The 20,976-nt window shown below is 36.2% G+C and overlaps 1 protein-coding gene across 1 annotated transcript; it reads right to left on the bottom strand.

The window, feature by feature from the left end:
* Positions 1–5,852: 5,852 nt before the first annotated feature.
* On the bottom strand, positions 5,853–15,214 carry klc3 (kinesin light chain 3). The gene is made up of 14 exons (XM_077541651.1): positions 14,986–15,214; positions 13,637–13,881; positions 13,472–13,537; positions 13,213–13,380; positions 11,544–11,619; positions 11,321–11,469; positions 11,169–11,251; positions 10,912–10,999; positions 9,488–9,589; positions 8,279–8,452; positions 8,108–8,207; positions 7,833–8,007; positions 7,667–7,733; positions 5,853–7,592 (listed from the first exon to the last, which is right to left on the bottom strand). The coding sequence occupies exons 2-14, from the start codon at positions 13,847–13,849 to the stop codon at positions 7,512–7,514; spliced, it is 1,542 nt and encodes a 513-aa protein (XP_077397777.1). The 5' UTR covers positions 13,850–13,881; positions 14,986–15,214; the 3' UTR covers positions 5,853–7,511.
* Between the last annotated feature and the right edge of the window lie 5,762 nt (positions 15,215–20,976).

The following is a 20,976-nucleotide window of genomic DNA, read 5'->3' on the forward strand; positions in this document are numbered from 1 at the left end:
AAAAAAACAAAAAAGGCCTTACGCCATGGTTGCTTAAAAAAATGCCTTATTTTATTATATATGGTCGTTTAAAAAAATGCCTTACTATACATGGTCGTTAAAAAATGCCTTACTATACATGGTCATAAAAAAAAAAAAAAAAAAGGCCTTACGCCATGGTTGCTTAAAAAAATGCCTTATTTTATTATATATGGTCGTTTAAAAAAAATGCCTTACTATACATGGTCATTAAAAAAAAAACGCTTTACGCCATGGTTGCTTAAAAAAATGCCTTATTTTATTATATATGGTTGCTTAAAAAAATGCCTTATTTTATTATATATGGTCGTTTAAAAAAAATGCCTTACTATACATGGTCGTTAAAAAATGCCTTACTATACATGGTCATTAAAAAAAAAAAAAAAAACGCCTTACGCCATGGTTGCTTAAAAAAATGCCTTATTTTATTATATATGGTCGTTTAAAAAAAAATGCCTTACTATACATGGTCGTTAAAAAATGCCTTACTATACATGGTCATTAAAAAAAAAAAAAAACGCCTTACGCCATGGTTGCTTAAAAAAATGCCTTATTTTATTATATATGGTCGTTTAAAAAAAATGCCTTACTATACATGGTCGTTAAAAAATGCCTTACTATACATGGTCATTAAAAAAAAAAAAAACGCCTTACGCCATGGTTGCTTAAAAAAATGCCTTATTTTATTATATATGGTCGTTTAAAAAAAATGCCTTACTATACATGGTCGTTAAAAAATGCCTTACTATACATGGTCATTAAAGAAAAAAAAAAAACGCCTTACGCCATGGTTGCTTAAAAAAATGCCCTATTTTATTATATATGGTTGCTTAAAAAAATGCCTTATTTTATTATATATGGTCGTTTAAAAAAATGCCTTACTATACATGGTCGTTAAAAAATGCCTTACTATACATGGTCATTAAAAAAAAAAAAACGCCTTACGCCATGGTTGCTTAAAAAAATGCCTTATTTTATTATATATGGTCGTTTAAAAAAAATGCCTTACTATACATGGTCATTAAAAAAAAAAACGCCTTTCGCCATGGTTGCTTAAAAAAAATGCCTTATTTTATTATATATGGTCGTTTAAAAAAAATGCCTTACTATACATGGTCGTTAAAAAATGCCTTACTATACATGGTCATTAAAAAAAAAAACGCCTTACGCCATGGTTGCTTAAAAAAAAATGCCTTATTTTATTATATATGGTCGTTTAAAAAAAATGCCTTACTATACATGGTCGTTAAAAAATGCCTTACTATACATGGTCATTAAAGAAAAAAAAAAAAACGCCTTACGCCATGGTTGCTTAAAAAAATGCCTTATTTTATTATATATGGTCGTTTAAAAAAAACTGCCTTACTATACATGGTCATTAAAAAAAAAAAAAACGCCTTACGCCATGGTTGCTTAAAAAAATGCCTTATTTTATTATATATGGTCGTTTAAAAAAAACTGCCTTACTATACATGGTCGTTAAAAAATGCCTTACTATACATGGTCATTAAAAAAAAAAAAAAACGCCTTACGCCATGGTTGCTTAAAAAAAAAAAAAGCCTTATTTTATTATATATGGTCGTTTAAAAAAATGCCTTACTATACATGGTCGTTAAAAAATGCCTTACTATACATGGTCATTAAAAAAAAAAAACGCCTTACGCCATGGTTGCTTAAAAAAATGCCTTATTTTATTATATATGGTCGTTTAAAAAAAATGCCTTACTATACATGGTCGTTAAAAAATGCCTTACTATACATGGTCATTAAAGAAAAAAAAAAAACGCCTTACGCCATGGTTGCTTAAAAAAATGCCTTATTTTATTATATATGGTCGTTTAAAAAAAAATGCCTTACTATACATGGTCATTAAAAAAAAAAAACGCCTTACGCCATGGTTGCTTAAAAAAATGCCCTATTTTATTATATATGGTTGCTTAAAAAAATGCCTTATTTTATTATATATGGTCGTTTAAAAAAAATGCCTTACTATACATGGTCGTTAAAAAATGCCTTACTATACATGGTCATTAAAAAAAAAAAAAAACGCCTTACGCCATGGTTGCTTAAAAAAATGCCTTATTTTATTATATATGGTCGTTTAAAAAAATGCCTTACTTTACATGGTCGTTAAAAAATGCCTTACTATACATGGTCATTAAAAAAAAAAAAAAACGCCTTACGCCATGGTTGCTTAAAAAAATGCCTTATTTTATTATATATGGTCGTTTAAAAAAATGCCTTACTATACATGGTCGTTAAAAAATGCCTTACTATACATGGTCATTAAAAAAAAAAAACGCCTTACGCCATGGTTGCTTAAAAAAATGCCTTATTTTATTATATATGGTCGTTTAAAAAAAATGCCTTACTATACAAGGTCATTAAAAAAAAAAACGCCTTACGCCATGGTTGCTTAAAAAAATGCCTTATTTTATTATATATGGTCGTTTAAAAAAAATGCCTTACTATACAAGGTCATTAAAAAAAAAAACGCCTTACGCCATGGTTGCTTAAAAAAAATGCCTTATTTTATTATATATGGTTGCTTAAAAAAATGCCTTATTTTATTATATATGGTCGTTTAAAAAAATGCCTTACTATACATGGTCATAAAAAAAAAAAAAACGCCTTACGCCATGGTTGCTTAAAAAAATGCCTTATTTTATTATATATGGTCGTTTAAAAAAAATGCCTTACTATACATGGTCATTAAAAAAAAAAACGCCTTACGCCATGGTTGCTTAAAAAAAATGCCTTATTTAATTATATATGGTTGTTTAAAAAAAATGCCTTACTATACATGGTCGTTAAAAAATGCCTTACTATACATGGTCATTAAAAAAAGACGCCTTACGCCATGGTTGCTTAAAAAAATGCCTTATTTTATTATATATGGTCGTTTAAAAAAATGCCTTACTATACATGGTCGTTAAAAAATGCCTTACTATACATGGTCATTAAAAAAAAAAAAACGCCTTACGCCATGGTTGCTTAAAAAAATGCCTTATTTTATTATATATGGTCGTTTAAAAAAAATGCCTTACTATACATGGTCGTTAAAAAATGCCTTACTATACATGGTCATTAAAAAAAAAAACGCCTTACGCCATGGTTGCTTAAAAAAAATGCCTTATTTTATTATATATGGTTGTTTAAAAAAATGCCTTATTTTATTATATATGGTCGTTTAAAAAAATGCCTTACTATACATGGTCGTTAAAAAATGCCTTACTATACATGGTCATTAAAAAAAAAAAAAAACGCCTTACGCCATGGTTGCTTAAAAAAATTCCTTATTTTATTATATATGGTTGTTTAAAAAAATGCCTTACTATACATGGTCGTTAAAAAATGCCTTACTATAAATGGTCATTAAAAAAAAAAAAACGCCTTACGCCATGGTTGCTTCAAAAAATTCCTTATTTTATTATATATGGTTGTTTTTAAAAAAATGCCTTACTATACATGGTCATTAAAGAAAAAAAAAAAAACGCCTTACGCCATGGTTGCTTAAAAAAATGCCTTATTTTATTATATATGGTCGTTTAAAAAAAAATGCCTTACTATACATGGTCATTAAAAAAAAAAAAATGCCTTACGCCATGGTTGCTTAAAAAAATGCCTTATTTTATTATATATGGTCGTTTAAAAAAAATGCCTTACTATACATGGTCGTTAAAAAATGCCTTACTATACATGGTCATTAAAAAAAAAAAACGCCTTACGCCATGGTTGCTTAAAAAAATGCCTTATTTTATTATATATGGTCGTTTAAAAAAAATGCCTTACTATACATGGTCGTTAAAAAATGCCTTACTATACATGGTCATTAAAGAAAAAAAAAAAACGCCTTACGCCATGGTTGCTTAAAAAAATGCCTTATTTTATTATATATGGTCGTTTAAAAAAAAATGCCTTACTATACATGGTCATTAAAAAAAAAAACGCCTTACGCCATGGTTGCTTAAAAAAATGCCCTATTTTATTATATATGGTTGCTTAAAAAAATGCCTTATTTTATTATATATGGTCGTTTAAAAAAAATGCCTTACTATACATGGTCGTTAAAAAATGCCTTACTTTACATGGTCATTAAAAAAAAAAAAAAAACGCCTTACGCCATGGTTGCTTAAAAAAATGCCTTATTTTATTATATATGGTCGTTTAAAAAAATGCCTTACTTTACATGGTCGTTAAAAAATGCCTTACTATACATGGTCATTAAAAAAAAAAAAAAAAACACCTTACGCCATGGTTGCTTAAAAAAATGCCTTATTTTATTATATATGGTCGTTTAAAAAAATGCCTTACTATACATGGTCGTTAAAAAATGCCTTACTATACATGGTCATAAAAAAAAAAAAACGCCTTACGCCATGGTTGCTTAAAAAAATGCCTTATTTTATTATATATGGTCGTTTAAAAAAAATGCCTTACTATACATGGTCATTAAAAAAAAAACGCCTTACGCCATGGTTGCTTAAAAAAAATGCCTTATTTAATTATATATGGTTGTTTAAAAAAAATGCCTTACTATACATGGTCGTTAAAAAATGCCTTACTATACATGGTCATTAAAAAAAAAAAACGCCTTACGCCATGGTTGCTTCAAAAAATTCCTTATTTTATTATATATGGTTGTTTTAAAAAAATGCCTTACTATACATGGCCGTTAAAAAATGCCTTACTATACATGGTCATTAAAAAAAGACGCCTTACGCCATGGTTGCTTAAAAAAATGCCTTATTTTATTATATATGGTCGTTTAAAAAAATGCCTTACTATACATGGTCGTTAAAAAATGCCTTACTATACATGGTCATTAAAAAAAAAAAACGCCTTACGCCATGGTTGCTTAAAAAAATGCCTTATTTTATTATATATGGTCGTTTAAAAAAAATGCCTTACTATACATGGTCGTTAAAAAATGCCTTACTATACATGGTCATTAAAAAAAAAAACGCCTTACGCCATGGTTGCTTAAAAAAAATGCCTTATTTTATTATATATGGTTGTTTAAAAAAATGCCTTATTTTATTATATATGGTCGTTTAAAAAAAATGCCTTACTATACATGGTCGTTAAAAAATGCCTTACTATACATGGTCATTAAAAAAAAAAAAAAACGCCTTACGCCATGGTTGCTTAAAAAAATTCCTTATTTTATTATATATGGTTGTTTAAAAAAATGCCTTACTATACATGGTCGTTAAAAAATGCCTTACTATACATGGTCATTAAAAAAAAAAAACGCCTTACGCCATGGTTGCTTCAAAAAATTCCTTATTTTATTATATATGGTTGTTTTTAAAAAAATGCCTTACTATACATGGTCATTAAAAAAAAACGCCTTACGCCATGGGTGCTTAAAAAAAAGCCTTATTTTATTATATATGGTCGTTTAAAAAAAAATGCCTTACTATACATGGTCGTTAAAAAATGCCTTACTATACATGGCCATTAAAAAAAAAAACGCCTTACGCCATGGTTGCTTAAAAAAATGCCTTACTATACATGGTCATTAAAAAAAAAAAACGCCTTACGCCATGGTTGCTTAAAAAAAATGCCTTATTTTATTATATATGGTCGTTTAAAAAAAAATGCCTTACTATACATGGTCGTTAAAAAATGCCTTACTATACATGGTCATTAAAAAAATAAATACGCCTTACACCATGGTTGCTTAAAAAAAAATGCCTTATTATATATGGTCGTTTAAAAAAATGCCTTACTATACATGGTCGTGAAAACCTGTTACAGATTCCTGTGCTACATCATTTTATAACAATAACCATTAAACATGATGTGCTATTACGTGAACTGAAACCAAATAAACACAAACTGCTTTATTTAAATTTCCCATCAAGATATTCCAATAAAAACATTCATATGGACCAGAATGAGTATCTATAGAATAATATGTAACACATTTCTGTCAACAAATTTGACAGCAAAATCTACAATCATGATTGTAAAAGCAAAACAAAAGCAAGTAAAGTAAAAAAGCCAGACTCAGAAGAAAAGTTTTCTATAAGAGTAGAAAGTTTATCATCAATATGTATATAAATATATAGCTTTAAAAACCTGTAGCATCAAATTTTATCATGCCAGAATATGAAATAGTCTTAGGAGTTCCACTTCCATAGCAGCTGACATGAAATATTTTATGTAGTGTCAATTTCTGACATGCTGCTGTTTAAAATGTGCAATAAGTTTCTAAGCGCTCAATAAAAGTCAGTTCCATCAGTTGTGTGGGAGGAACACAACCGTCCCATGTAAACAAACAAACCATGTAGGAGACGATAAATGATAAAAAATCCATTTTCATTTCAAGGCAAAAACGTAGTAGACTTATTCATTGGAATGTAACATTTTCTGGAAATGTCTGAAATGTAAGTTTATATTGAGGCGGCGGTTAAACAAATTCAAGAAATTACATGAACTGGAATGTGAGTTTGTCATAAGCGAAATGATCCCAAAAGACAGCGTAATGACCATGCCAGGCCACTAGTTGGCGATGTAGAAACAACTACACACTTGCTTTTATCCACCTATTAAATAGATTGTGCTCGTCTTGAATCTGGAAGCACAACTGGTCGCAATGTTTAGTGTGGTCCACTGTGTTTTTTTGTTTTTGTTTGTTTTTTTGTACTTGGTACGTCAACGGCCTCTATTTCCTTACGCTCGTCTTTTGACGCTCTAAAAATGAAATGACATCAACATGTAAACAAACTGACAACTTTTTTTTTTTTTTAAAGTCATGAAAATACACACATCCCCCACCACCCCCTTTCATGCATCAGAGCCATAACAGAAAACATTTATCTGCCATTGCCTTTTTTACACAGAAAGAACCCAGCAATATGAGCTATTGTGTGGTTTCACACAACACGGCATCGTGCATTCAGATAATTTAATGATGTGGAGAACAAAAAATAGTTGTCAAGCAGAATAGTGCGTCGTCCCGCCTTTCTCATATTTTTGTCTCTGTTAGGCTCTGATGCGCGGCACGGTAGCCGAGTGGTTAGCACGTCCGCTTCCCAGTTCTGAGGTCTCCGGTTCGAGTCCAGGCTCGGACCTTCCTGGGTGGAGTTTGCATGTTCTCCCCGTGCCCGCGTGGGTCTTCTCCGGGTACTCCGGTCTCCTCCCACACTCCAAAGACATGCATGGCAAGTTAATTGGGCGCTCTGAATTGTCCCTAGGTGTGCGTGTGAGTGTGGATGGTTGTTCGTCTCTGTGTGCCCTGCGATTGGTTGGCAACCAGTCCAGGGTGTCCCCCGCCTACTGCCCAGAGACAGCTGAGATAGGCGCCAGCAGCCCCCGCGACCCTTGTGAGGAATAAGAAAATGGATGGATAGGCTCTGATGCTTCCTCTGAAAGTGCAAATTGGTCCATTTTGTGACATTTACTACAGAACAGCGACATGGGGGGGGGGGGGGGGGTTCTGTCTGTATAAAAGGGGCTTAAAAGTGTGTGTATGTACGTGATGGTTAACTGGTCCCAAGTGATCCTCGCCTGTTTAGGCTCTGTGTACTGGAGCTGAGTCCTCGATGGTCCATCAGGCAGCGCGACTGAAGCCGCAAAAGACAAAATGGCATCAGAACTCGTGCGATAACAACTTCCCGTTTGGACGGCATTTGCTCACCTGGTCGCCGTCCTGACCTTCTCCGCCGCTGACGTTCAGCACGTTGAGTGAGTTGGCTCGTTTCATCCTGAAAAACAAAAAGTCAACAACACCAAGGATGCTTAAAAATATTTCATGAGTTAGTTTTGCTACATATATAACACTACTAGACAAACGTTGACTTTACCCAGCATCCCTCGGGGCGGCTTCCTCCACGTCGACACCCTTGAGTTTGCGCACCAGCTTCTCGCTGCTTCTCCGTATGGACTCTCGCAGTTTGGTGAAGGAGCCGCTTCGCCTCAGTGGGCCGTCCTGTTGCCCGGAATGTTCGCTGCCACCGGGCCAGCTGGGCCGGGCATCACCTGGACGACATAAGAGAGTGAAAAAAAACAAAAAAAAACGATGTTACGACGACCCTTACATTAAAAAATAAGTACAAAGGAAAATAACACAATAGATTACCTTCCACGGATCCAAACTCCTTCTCGTGCGCTCTGGTGAGGATCTCCTTGTAGAGCGCTTCTGCTTGGCGGTACTTGCCCTGCTTGAGGTAACAGGAGGCCTAACGGGAAGAAAGGGAAGCTGAAGTGCTGCGGTGCCATGACCGCATCATGGCTTCGGGTTCGGGCTCACCAGGTTGTTTTTGGTCTTGGCCACGTTGGCGTCGTCAGGTCCCAGCTTGCTCTGGTAGATGTGCAGCGCTCGCTCGTAGTAGCATTCCACCTCCTGGTACTTGCCCTGGTTCTGACACAGCAGCGCCAAGTTGTTCAGCTGCTTGGCCACGTCGGGGTGTTCCGTGCCCAACACCTGGAAAACCACCAAAGCTTAGCGCATGACTTTATACATTCATTCCAGTTGATTTGACAGCAAGATCCCCCCCCCCTTTTTTTTTTTGCATTAACATGGCAAAAAAAAAAAAAGGACCATTTGGAAAATAGAGAAGAATTAATATTTATTTTTAATATTTATGCTAAAATATTTAAAAATAATAAAAAAATATTCAAGATAAAAATCAAATAAAAAAAAATATTAGAAAATTCAAAATTACTTTTTTGTTAATTGAAAACGTAAAAAAAAAAAAAAGAATTCTATGAATGGTCTATTGAAAAAAAAAGGGAATGAAAAACAGGGAAATGTTCGATGTGAAATTCTGAAATATTAAAAGAAAAACACAAAATATTATGGGAAAAACAAAGTCTTAGAAAAGTAAAAACCAAAAAGATTATATTTAAGTATTATATGTTTAAGTAACTTATCAAAATCAATGGAAATCCTAAATTGTATTTATTTGCAAATCGAGAGATTTCATTTTAATTCATTTGCTCCAAAAACGTATAAATACGTTCTATTTCACATGTTACCGTGTTCCAAAGACGTATTTATACATTTTTCATGTTTTTTATAGACCATACAGAAGGCTTTGGACACAGCGTCTGAACCGAAGAGAACAGTTGAAGCAATTGTAGTTATTACAAAAATGGCTAGGAGGTGGCAGCAGAGTATAAAAGATCAACCAGGGCCATGTTGCAACAAGCTGTTTTCCCCACAGTTTTAAACAGATTTGTGGATAATGATGAAACTTAGCTATATTCTAATGCTATTTGATGCAAAATGGAAACAGATAGAAATATACCTTTTTCCTGATGAAAGAAGAGACACTAATCTTTTTTTGGTAGGTTCCATGTTTTTATAGCAAGAAAACACATTATTCTGGAGGCCTTGCAAAATCAGTCAAAATCCAGTAAAACAGCCGGGAGTGAAGGGGGATTCTTCAATGAAAATGGCTGGGATTGAATGAGTTAAGGTCTCGTTTATGGGACTTAAGCTCAACTTTTTTATCACCTTCTCTCGGATCTGCAGCGCACGTTTGCACAGTGGCTCGGCATCCGTGTATTTGCCTCGCTTCCCATAGAGCACCGCCAGGTTGTTGAGCGTGGCTGCCACCTACAAACACAAAAAAAACAGATCTGGTACAAGCGCAACAAAGCCATGTCTGCCATCTACTGGTGAATGGTGATATTACAACTTAAAATTAAAGGGATACTTTATTTATTTAGACATTTTTGGCAGTCAAACATTAATATTTTGCCTATAATAAATTGGATATTTTCATTAGTTTTCATGTACAATTAGTGTTTAGCAACACATTTTGCAACTTGCTGTCGACTGAAAATGACATCACAGGGGCTCAGTTAACCAATCACAGGTCAGCTTGTGAATGTCACATGACCAAACCTAGAAAACAGGTGAGCTGTGATTGGTTACCTGAGCCCTTGTGATGTCATTTTAAGTCGACAGCAAGTTGCAAAATGTGTTTTTAAAGGTACTAATTGTATGTGAAAAATAATGAAAGTATTAGGGCTGTCAAAGTTAAACCGTTAATAGATTAATTAATCACAGAAAAATGTCGCATTAATCACGTAATAATGCATATTAATCATACTATTTTTTTTACCCGCACTTGAGCCTTGAACGTAACCGCGGATGGTTACATTGAAGACTGCGCAGTCAGTCAGTCAGTGATTCGGTCAATGGTCATTTCCTACGCCTGTTGCTCCAAAATGAGCGGGGTGACTCCAGTTGGTGTGCTCGGTGGTAAATTTCGCTTTAAAAACACCCCAACGGGACTTTAGATAAAGCTAAAGTAATTTGCATTTAAATAATTAATAATTGCTGAATTGCACCCAATTGATATGATGCTGTTACGTTTCAAGCAATACACGCATGCATGCAATTGCATACATGCATTTAATCAATGTTTGCAAATGACATCCAGATAATAAAATGTGTTAACGTCAAAATATTACGGTATTTTGTATTTATTTTATATTAGGCGAATACGCAAGTAATTTAGCTGATTAATTGTGATTAATCAAAATTAAAAAGTGTGATTAATCAGATTAAAAATTGTAATCGTTTGACAGCACTAGAAAGTATCAAATTAATTATAGACAAAATATTAACTTTTTATTGCTAAAATGGGCTAAATAAGTGAAGTATCCCTTTAAAGTCAACGCACAGTCACAGTTTGGCGCCAGCAAATTCGCAATTTTTTATTTTTTTTAATTTCATTTAACCGAGATTTTTCATGGAAAATATTCAACGTTTATCAATGCTTGTTTTGAACAATTTTTGGGGTTTGTTAAAAAAATAAAAAATAAAATAAAATAAAATAATAATAATAATGAGGGGTTTTTTCTTTTTCCTTTTTTTTTTTTAATAATTATGGCAGACAGTCAGTCTGTGTGTGTTTGAGTCCAACTTACAGCTGGGTGGTCCGGTCCCAGTGTTTTCTCCCTGATGGTTAGCGCGTCATTTAGCAGGTTGGCAGCTTCTTTGTATTTGTTTTGGTCTCTAAATATACACAAAAAAAATGTTTCAAAATATATATAACATTTTTTAAACACGCTTTTATTTGAAAAATCAAAGACGAATCAGTAAAATAAGTTTAGATGTCACTCAAATGACGTGTGGTGTGAAAGTGTCTTGAGGAATGTTGTGCTGTCATAATAACCGGCCTCACCTGTACACCAGGGCCAGAATGTTCAACATGGTGGCCACGTCAGGGTGGGTGTGACCCGACGACTTCTCCAAATCTTCTAAGGCCTGTTAAGTGTTTCGAGTTTAGGTCACATGATCAAGGAGCGATTTTTGAATCAACTTGTCGGTGGTCACCTGTTTGCAAAGGGGCACGGCGACTTCGTATCGTCCCTGCGAGGCGTACTGGATGACGAGGTTATGGAGCGTCCGGAGGCGAGCGGGAATCTCGTAGCCTCCTTGTTGGGCCGCCGCCGCCGCGCTACTGTGGTGGTGCTGTGACGGCACTGACACATACGCACGTACATACGTATTCAAGTCATTTCCATTATTTGGTTTATTTGGCGTGTATGAATGTTACTTTGTGATGACTCCTCATCCTCGGCAGGGAAAAGGTCATCCAGAGACTCTTTGTTGGAAGATGTGTTCTTGTCATCCTAGAAATATTGGACGAAAATATAAAAATATTTAAAAAATGCACAAACACACACAAATGTATAAAAAATAGGAAATAAAATTGGTGGAAAATGCACAAGTATCACAAAATAGCCAAAATACTAGATGAAAAATTTGACATGTAAAGTGGAAAATAACACTAAAAATATTAATCAAAAAAGTGATTATTACGACATGTTACTGTTGTGTTCAATCAAAATAAAACATTTGCAAAAATCAACTTTTAATTTGGAAAACTATAAACAGCCATTGTGACAATTTTCCTATATGTTAGGGACAATACTAGTAACTGAATCCTAAACTGTCAGTTTGAAATAATGTCCTGCTGTCTTTGAATAGAGATGGAAATCCAAACTTTTTTCTTTTCTCATCAATTCAATTGACAAGATTAACTGATTATTAAAATAACCATTAGTTTCAGCCTTAAAACACATATATCAATCCATCCATTTTCTTGACCACTTATTCCTCACAAGGGTCGCTGGGGTTGCTGGAGCCTATTCCAGCTGGCTAAGGGCAGTAGGCAGGGTACACCCTGAACTTGTTGCCAGCCAATCGCAGAAAACACATATATATTAAATTAAAACATTTTACAAAAAAATTAAGAAATATATTTAAAATCTAAAGAAAAAATGCAGGGAAAAAAATGTAAATGTAAAAAAAAATTAGAAGAAAATAAACATTTTTTGTGTTGTTTGAAAAGTTATCATAAAAAAAAACTTGAAAACTAAAGTGCCGTGAAGTTTGCAAACAGAGTGGAAATATTTTGAAAAAAAAAAAAAGTTAAAAAAGAAAGAAAATAAACATTATCGAAAAAAATTTAAAACAAAAACCGTAATGAAAATAGTAGATGTATAAACATTGAAACATTTTGGATGAAAAGTTTAAACGAACATAATCAGAAAAAATATGAGTGCAAATTGTGTTAAATATTATGAAAGTACACAAATATTAGACAAAAATATTAGATAAAACAAAAAGGTTATGCCAAAAAAATCTTGGATGTTTCTGTTTTTGTCTAATAGTTTGCTGTTGTGGCACACAAGAGAGAAATTGCTAAAGAGGTGAATTTTAAACTCTTTTACTGCCAAAAACGTTTAATAACAATTGGTAAAATCATGATGTATGCTGCCATAAACGTTAACTGATGTCAACTACGTTTTTTTTTTTTAATTTAACCAATGGAAAGTGCAACATCTCGTGGAGTGCTGCCTGGTCAATGGGTTGTGGAATCAATAACACCCGCTAACTACGGCTAGCAGATGGCAGCATTGTATCTCTTTTCAATGGGCTCAAGGTGTATGAGATGTATATGGTAGAAACATACCTTTTTTTGTAATGAAAGAACGGAAGCCGATCTTTCATGTAGTACCCACCATGTTTATGTTGTGAAAGCACACCATATATTTTGTTTGCCTTGAAAGAGGAGTTAAAACACTTGAAATCGGCTGGCACTGTCTGGGTTGTTTTTTGGATAAAGTGTGGCAGTAAAAGAGTTCATGTCAAATCATCCATCTAAAATGTTTCGAACCCTCTGCTCGCAAGCGGACCGCATGTTGGGCGTGCTGTCTCACCGCCGGCGCCGCCTCCTCCTGATCGTACTTGCGTATGGAGGCCATGAACTGCAGATGTTTATTGTGCTCCTCCAGCGTCACCACGTCCTGCTCTCGCTCCTGCAGACGCTGCTGGGCCCCGGCCAGCTCGTCACGCAGCCACTGGTTCTCCTGGCAGAGGCGGCGCACCTGAAACCCACGCAAAAAAACCCCCCAAAAAACAAAGAGATGGCATCAACCTCCTTTTCTTCGTCCTCGCAGCCGCATTCACCATTCTCACCTGAGCTCGCAGCTTCTGCTTCTCGGCCTCCAGAGAACCCAAATGAGCAGACAGTGCCATCATCACCTGATGGAAGAAAAACCATGAGAGCGTGCACGTCATGGCGGAACCATCTCATACTTTTCCGTTGTTTTTGTTTAGTTTGCTTTTTGCGTAGGACTCAACCTGCGCTTCGCTGAGTCCAAGCTCAATCCTCTCCAGCGACTGTCGTATGATGCCGCTCTTCTCGAGCTCGACGCTCCCGCTCTCCACCGCCATTTCGGGGTTCTGGCCCGCCCCCTGCAGGCTCTCTAGCAGGCTGCGGTTCTCCCCTTGGAGCGCCTCCAGCCCGGCGATCACCTGCTGCGTGCTGCACAGAATCTCCTCCGCCGACAACATGGCTGCAACTCCTCGCCAGCTACAAAACGAAACTAGGACAGACATGTATTTTCAAGTGAAATTCCTTTATAGACCATTAAAACATTTACTGTCATTGTTGAGCTATACTATTCATACCGGGTCATATAAACATGCTGTCAAAAAGCTATTAAATAGTCTAACCAAATAAGACAAAATATGCTACCATTTTTTTTTTTTTTAATGTCAAGTGTCATTTAAAACATAAACAACGTTGATAAATGTCTTTACAAGTTGAAATAAAAATTGAAAACGTTTTTTTTTTATTTTAGAGACTGTTGATACCTTTTTTTTTAAATACAAAAAATGGAACAATTTATCACATTATTTTTTTTTAATAGATTATGTTTATTATAGCGGCACGGTAACCGAGTGGTTAGCACGTCCGCTTCCCAGTTCTGAGATCTCCGGTTCGAGTCCAGGCTCGGACCTTCCTGGGTGGAGTTTGCATGTTCTCCCCATGCCCGCGTGGGTCTTCTCCGGGTACTCCGGTCTCCTCCCACACTCCAAAGACATGCATGGCAGGTTAATTGGGCGCTCCGGATTGTCCCTAGGTGTGCGTGTGAGTGTGGATGGTTGTTCGTCTCTGTGTGCCCTGCGATTGGTTGGCAACCAGTCCAGGGTGTCCCCCGCCTTCTGCCCAAAGCCAGCTGAAATGGGCGCCAGCAGCCCCCGCGACCCTTGTGAGGAATAAGCGGTCAAGGAAATGGATGGATGGATGGATGTTTATTATAAATATCACATTAGATTTTAAATTAAAGTAAAAAACCATTAATACTATTAGTAACAAAACTGATAATTTTGCTTTCCTGAACTACATCAAAGTGCTTATGTTGACTTGTATATTTTATTTGAACATTCAGTATATACACGTCCAATGACATCATACTTTAAATTAATAAATACATGTTCTTTTAATGTCATCCATTCACGGTACAATAATTACAATTCAAACACAAATCTCCTCCCAACCTTGACACTTTTGAGTCGTTTATGGGCCAAACGAAATAAAGTTTGCAATAGAATAAGCAACATATGTTAACATTTGCGACAGAGGTAAACAAAACACAAATACGTAGGTTAATTTCCACTCCCACTAAAAGTTATTTTTAGCCTACCTGCTAAGTCCACACACCGCCGGGATCTCGTTTGTTGTATTGCCCTACGAGCGGGTGCTGTTTTAAATTTACGCCGTATATTATTTATGATTTGTGGGACATTTTCGCCCGGTTTATGTGATTCTCAGAAGCTTGTTAGTGTTAAAAAGTAATAAAAATGTCATTGATCCACCTGCTGCCACCTCGACTCGCTGTCATCGCACAGACACTAGTAGCAGTCGTGCTAACACCAGCTGGCGCCGGTTTCCGCTTACGAATATGACGTCAAAAAGTAAAAGTTATGAGAGCACGTCACAAAACAAAAAAAAGAAGGCCCTAATTAAAATGTTTCATTTTATAAAATATAGTATCCGTATAATTGCGTATCATATGCATGATATGAAATAAACATGTAAAGTGACCAATACACGCAAAGTATTATATTTTATTCTGGAGGCAAAAGCCGCTAACTTCCGGTGGTTCTCCCCCTGCTTTGTGATAGAGGAGCTTACCTGATCCCATTTTTTCCCAGCATCCACCGCAGTTAAACGACGTCACCTGTATGCTGTTGTTTTCTAATAATATCATGTTGTGACCGCAGACAGACTTGAAAGCTTGTTTGAATGTTGAGTCGACTGCATGGTTTTGGTTTGTTGCTTGTAATTGTTGTAACAATAATAATTAAAAAAAAACAACAACTAAAAAACAAAACAAAACATGTTTTGAAGGTATGCATGTATAGGTCTCATCTCACTATTATTTTCAGTGTTTATAAATGCAAATGTACTTGTTCAATTGTAATTTAAATTGATTAATTAAAGTTGACTTCAAAAAATTAAAACACAAAAAAATACACAATTGTGAGAATTTTTATTAAATTTTGGCTTAATGATTGCTTTTCTGTGATCCATATGATTGATTGTATTGTGATTTAGGATGCAGCACACAAGGCAGAGGGGAAGAGGTCACACATGCTGTATGTAAAGAAATTTTTCAAATTGCTCCAATTTCAAAGAAATGTGTTTCACTGGAAAGTGCTTGGAAAACCATTTGTTTCTACGAGAACAAATAACTTATACACAGAGCCGGGCACTGAACTTATGTATTACATTGGTTTTATTGTTAAAGTTCAGTCAAATAAAATAAAATAAAATAATCTGAATACTAAACATGCAACAGTGTTTATGTAGGAAATTATTATTGTTACTTAATACTTACATGGATTTAGTGAGGGGCTTAAACAGCCAATCCACTGAAGAATGTGAGCAGATTGTCGATAAAGTCAATTTGGATAGCAAAGCACTGAGCGTGTGCGTGCGGTGCGTGTGTTACATGAGCTGGGTGACCAACAGCTCAGCTGCAAGGTGGCGACCGTATAAGGTCACTTGAACTGCTTGCTGTTGTACAGCCAGAATAGTCCACTTTACTACTTCACAATGATGTATACAACTTGATGTTGACTAGTTGTTAAGCACGTTTTGACTTGAGGAAGAGGCAGCAGCATCAAATGAATTCAAATTGGCTTCTGATTCTGAATGATGTGGTAGGTGAGGAAAAAAAAAAAAAACTGTAAAGGTGGAAAAGCCAGACTCCAGCAGGATTTGGAACAGCTTTTTGGCTACACTATCCAAATGGAAGGTGCAAGCAATTGTTCCCATCTCACACAAAGAGCTCCATGATCAATCAGTGACATCATCAGCGACTAGTTGACTCTTGGCATCACATTAGTCTCGTAAAAATAAATAAATAAAAAATCTGAAGTCATGCAACTCCTAGTCCATAAAACAACTCCTTTGTTAGTATAAAATCACCATGATTTGTTTTGTTTTGTTCCGTAGCTTTTTAAAGTTTTTTACTTTCAACTGTGGATATGTTAGCCTGCCATCATTGTTTGCTGTCCTTGAAGACAACACCAGACGTTTATTGATTGCAGTTGTGGTGCTGGGGAAAAACTGTGATTTCAGATAGGCACCGAAGGCAACACTATAAACCATATTTTGTGCATGTCGCACAGCACACAATTTCAAACTCACTGATTTACATAACATTACATCTACCAGACCTGAAGGCCGATACATACTGAAGATATCACTCACACTTTGACCACTTTCTTCTTAAAATGGCCTCATGACATCGGAACCTGTTCACCCCGACATGACCCTAACACATCCACATATGTGAAAAACACACACACACACACACACACACCCACAGAGAGAGAGAGAGAGAGAAGCAGGGCGTGTGGTCGGGTCACACCCATGGATAGCTGAGTCGGCGCAACCCAATCGCAGGTCTGGCGGAGGAGGTGCCACTAAAATAGAAGTCAGAGTGTAAAAGTCGTACTGGTGTGCCTTGATCACTTTTTTTCAGTTAGTGTTTCATGAAAAGAAATCCACACACAAAAAAAAATCGACGTCACAACTTTTAAGATAAAAAAAACACACACAAGTGAAGATTAGGCTGTGACTGTGGCGAGCGCGATGACATATGACGTGAGTGTTGAGCTGGTACGTGACAATGACGTCCATAAAAATACCTGGAATGACCACTGAGACCAATAAAACGCGACACCAGAGGGGGCGCTGCAGTGCAAAGACAAGTCAATACTGTAGATGTAATACTGACATGCGGAAAAGGTAAGAAAACACACATGACCAATGCAAACTAACCAAACCTTTCCTTACCTTGACCCATCTGTAAAGAGGCCACTCTAGTTTAGAGTGCCTCGTTGTCAGCTGCAAGTGTGCGTACATCACTGAGGGAAGGTGAAAGACCGAGCCTCATTGTCACTATGTGAAAAAAATAGCCCTGCGCCGACCTGGGGGGCGGGGGTGTACTGTATTATAGCCACCAGAGGTTTTGTGTGGCTATACTGTATTTACTAGGGATGTAACGATAAGGGCAATATCGTGATATCGTGATATTAAAACTGCCACAATATCGCCGTCGTCATGTTCACAATATTTAAAGGGAACACATCTGTTAAAAAAGTCAGGTTGATTTCCATTTGTGCATTTCTAGCACCCTCTGGTGGCTAGTTTATTAGTGCAATTTCATTTTCATTAGAGATGTTTTGGCCTTCTATGTTTAAAATCTGTGCTAATTGTCAGATGAAGGGGAACCTAATATGCCTGTGAAGCAAATCAATATGTGGAGGAACTCAATGTGTGTGTTCATTAACAAGTAAGTGCCTCAATATTAATAGAGATTGTAGGTGGTTTATATGCATTGCTGTTATGTAGAAAAGCACAATAATGTGCTTTTTTTGGTATAAGCTCTTTTTTTTTTTTTTCAATATCGTGACCTTTTTTAAATGATGGTTTCCTTTTAGCTTTCCTGTATGTAAATCCCATTTCCTTGAAGCAATTTTGCAGAGTTCTTAGATGTCTTCCTTGATCTACCAGTACGCTTGACTTTTACAACCTTCCCATGCTGTTTGTATTTGGTCCAGATCTTCGATACAGCTGACTGTGGACAGCCCAAGTCTTTGGCAACCATACGTGTAGAGTTACCTTCTTCAAGAAGTTTGATAATCCTGTCTTTGGTCTCAAGCGACATCTCCCTTGTTGGAGTCATGATTCTTGCCAATCCACTTGGTCCGGAAGACATCCAAGGTGTGATTACTGCACTGTTTTTAACTGCTGACTAACGAGCAGATGTAATTTGATGCAGGTGCTGAATTAAGGAAAAGAAATTGATTGGGTGTGTCTTTATTTTCTGCTCAAAATGGAGTGATTCCATATTTTTATCCTCAGAATGGAGTGATTCCATATTTATTTCCCTGCACTTGCCCCATAAAAGTAACATTTACTGACCAGCACAATGTTTTTTCTTCATTTCTTTTAGTGTTTCTGAAAATCAAGATATTGCACTTTGGAATGACCTTACGACTGTTTCATGCTTTTTATCTGAGTTTGATCTACACAATAAAACGTCTGAATGAGTGCTCGTCCAAGACTGGTGATTCCATACCTTTTGCTAGGGGTAGTAGTTGTTTGCCTTTGCCGTATCCTCTCAGAGTAAAATAGTGTGCTCAAGTCCCCTCCACAGGGCCTCGCAATTAGAAACCTTCTGAAGTGCTGCTTGTGGGCACAACTAAACCTGGAAGTGAGAAGTTCTGAGAATTGTTTCCATGAGAAAAAAAAAGAAGGCCTGTAAAGTTGAGTCCATTTTAATCGTTTTGTTTAACAGTTGTATTTTACAGGAGAAGTATTCTACTCACCGATCAAAGAAAGCTGTCCTTGATTCTAAATATACTTTCTATTTGCTGCTTTTACTATAATTCCAAGATTGTACTTAAGTAAAATAACTGTTATACGCTTTGAAGAAACATTAGAAGCAGAAGTAGAAAAATGTGATTAATTGTGATTAATCGTGATTAATTATGGAAAATTGTGCGATTAATTACTATATTAAAAAAAAAAAAAAATCGCTTGACTGGATGAAATAGTGATCCGTGTAGACTCAGCGACCAAAATACATGCATAGCACGTAATACACAATGTATCATAGAATGTGTGCGATTGAAATGTGCACATTGGGGGTAAAAAGAGGAAAGATAATAATTTTAAGTAGATAAACTCAAAATATTGAATATTAGATACTCAAAAAGTAAGAACGTGTTGAATTCATCACATTTATTTATGAAATCCGGACTGGTGGCCTGGTCACGTATGTCATGTAGTCTGTACTATATTGTTGTGTCGTGTGCATACATTCATGTTATGTATTGTAATGTTGTGTACCATAAGGTTGCATGAATCACAGTAATGCTGTGTAGCATAAAGTTCTATACATTGTTTGTGCCATCTGTACTATGTCATGTGTTATAGTTTTTTTGTTTTTTTTTAAGTTCCTAATGGTTTTTACCCTAAAGCCTAAAATGTTTCATGTAATGTATAGTAGAATTGAATACTGTATCCATTAATGCTGTGAACCGCTATGGTTGGTATCTTTATATTGTTTGTGGTAATGTTGTGTAGATGAATGTGAAGCAGTGATCGACAGGGTGTTCCTGCTTATATAACTGCCCTTGCGATCTGTCACTGTGGGCAGCTGTGGCACTGTGAGGGGTGGGGGTGTACTGTGTGTTAGGTGGAGGGCGCATACGGATACAGTGTGCGTCTAAAGTGGGAAACTGGATCTGTGCCACAGTAGCAAGACACCACGCTCGCATACACGCACACATGACCTTAGTCCTATTGATATTTGATAATGTTATAAAAGTCGGCGTGAAATAGTTGCTGTCACTACATATACACATTATATTGAAAAGTTGCATGTATGAGCAAATGCTCTGGGGTCGTCATGGCAACGAGCTGTCGTGTTTAATTTAGGAAGCCACACCAAGGCCTGTTTCGGTGAAACCCGAGCCCGAGGGAGGATTTAGAACACGGACCGTGACACCTGACGCTAATGTGCGATACAAACTGGCGTGTTCTGGTGCAACACAACTCACAGACTTAAAAAAAAAAAAAATGTTTTTCTACATTAACATTTTAAGCCTGTTTTAATAGAGGATTTCAAAGGGTGGTTTCCCTAGTGACATGTACGCATGATATGAGTATGATTTAATAAGCTTCAGGCAGATAACTGAGGTTTATCAAATTAGCAGCCGGCGCTAACGCGAGCGGAGCTTTGAGAGCAATTAGCGCAAAGCTTCACAGTCCGAGAGGGGGCATTTTAGGAAGCTCACCCTGTGTACAACCCTCCCCAAAGAATCAGTCTTCAGTCATGTGATCGGCTCCATGGTTCAAGAAGCTGGCATTGAGTACTGCTGAGTGATGATATCAAGCTAATAATGCAAAGGAAATACGTCACGAGGTGCCAAAATATTCAAAACAGCCCAAGTATTATATAGGACACACATCCATCCATCCATCCTTCCTTCCATCCATCCATTTTCTTAACCGCTTATTCCTCACAACAAGGGTCGCTGGGGTGCTGGAGCCTATCTTAGCTGGTTCTGGGCAGTAGGCGGAGTACACCCTGGACTGGTTGCCAGCCAATCGT

Source organism: Festucalex cinctus, chromosome 13, assembly GCF_051991245.1.
Source record: "Festucalex cinctus isolate MCC-2025b chromosome 13, RoL_Fcin_1.0, whole genome shotgun sequence".
Taxonomy (NCBI): Eukaryota; Metazoa; Chordata; class Actinopteri; order Syngnathiformes; family Syngnathidae; genus Festucalex; species Festucalex cinctus.

Bases quoted from the DNA above. Each gene is read 5' to 3' on its own strand.
- klc3 (XM_077541651.1), bottom strand. From the start codon at position 13,849: ATGTTGTCGGCGGAGGAGATTCTGTGCAGCACGCAGCAGGTGATCGCC. The intron at 11,620-13,212 runs GTGAGACAGCAC...CAATATTTCTAG, and splicing joins AGGAGGAGGCGGCGCCGGCG to GATGACAAGAACACATCTTC. The intron at 9,590-10,911 runs GTAAGTTGGACT...TTGTGTTTGTAG, and splicing joins TGGGACCGGACCACCCAGCT to GTGGCAGCCACGCTCAACAA.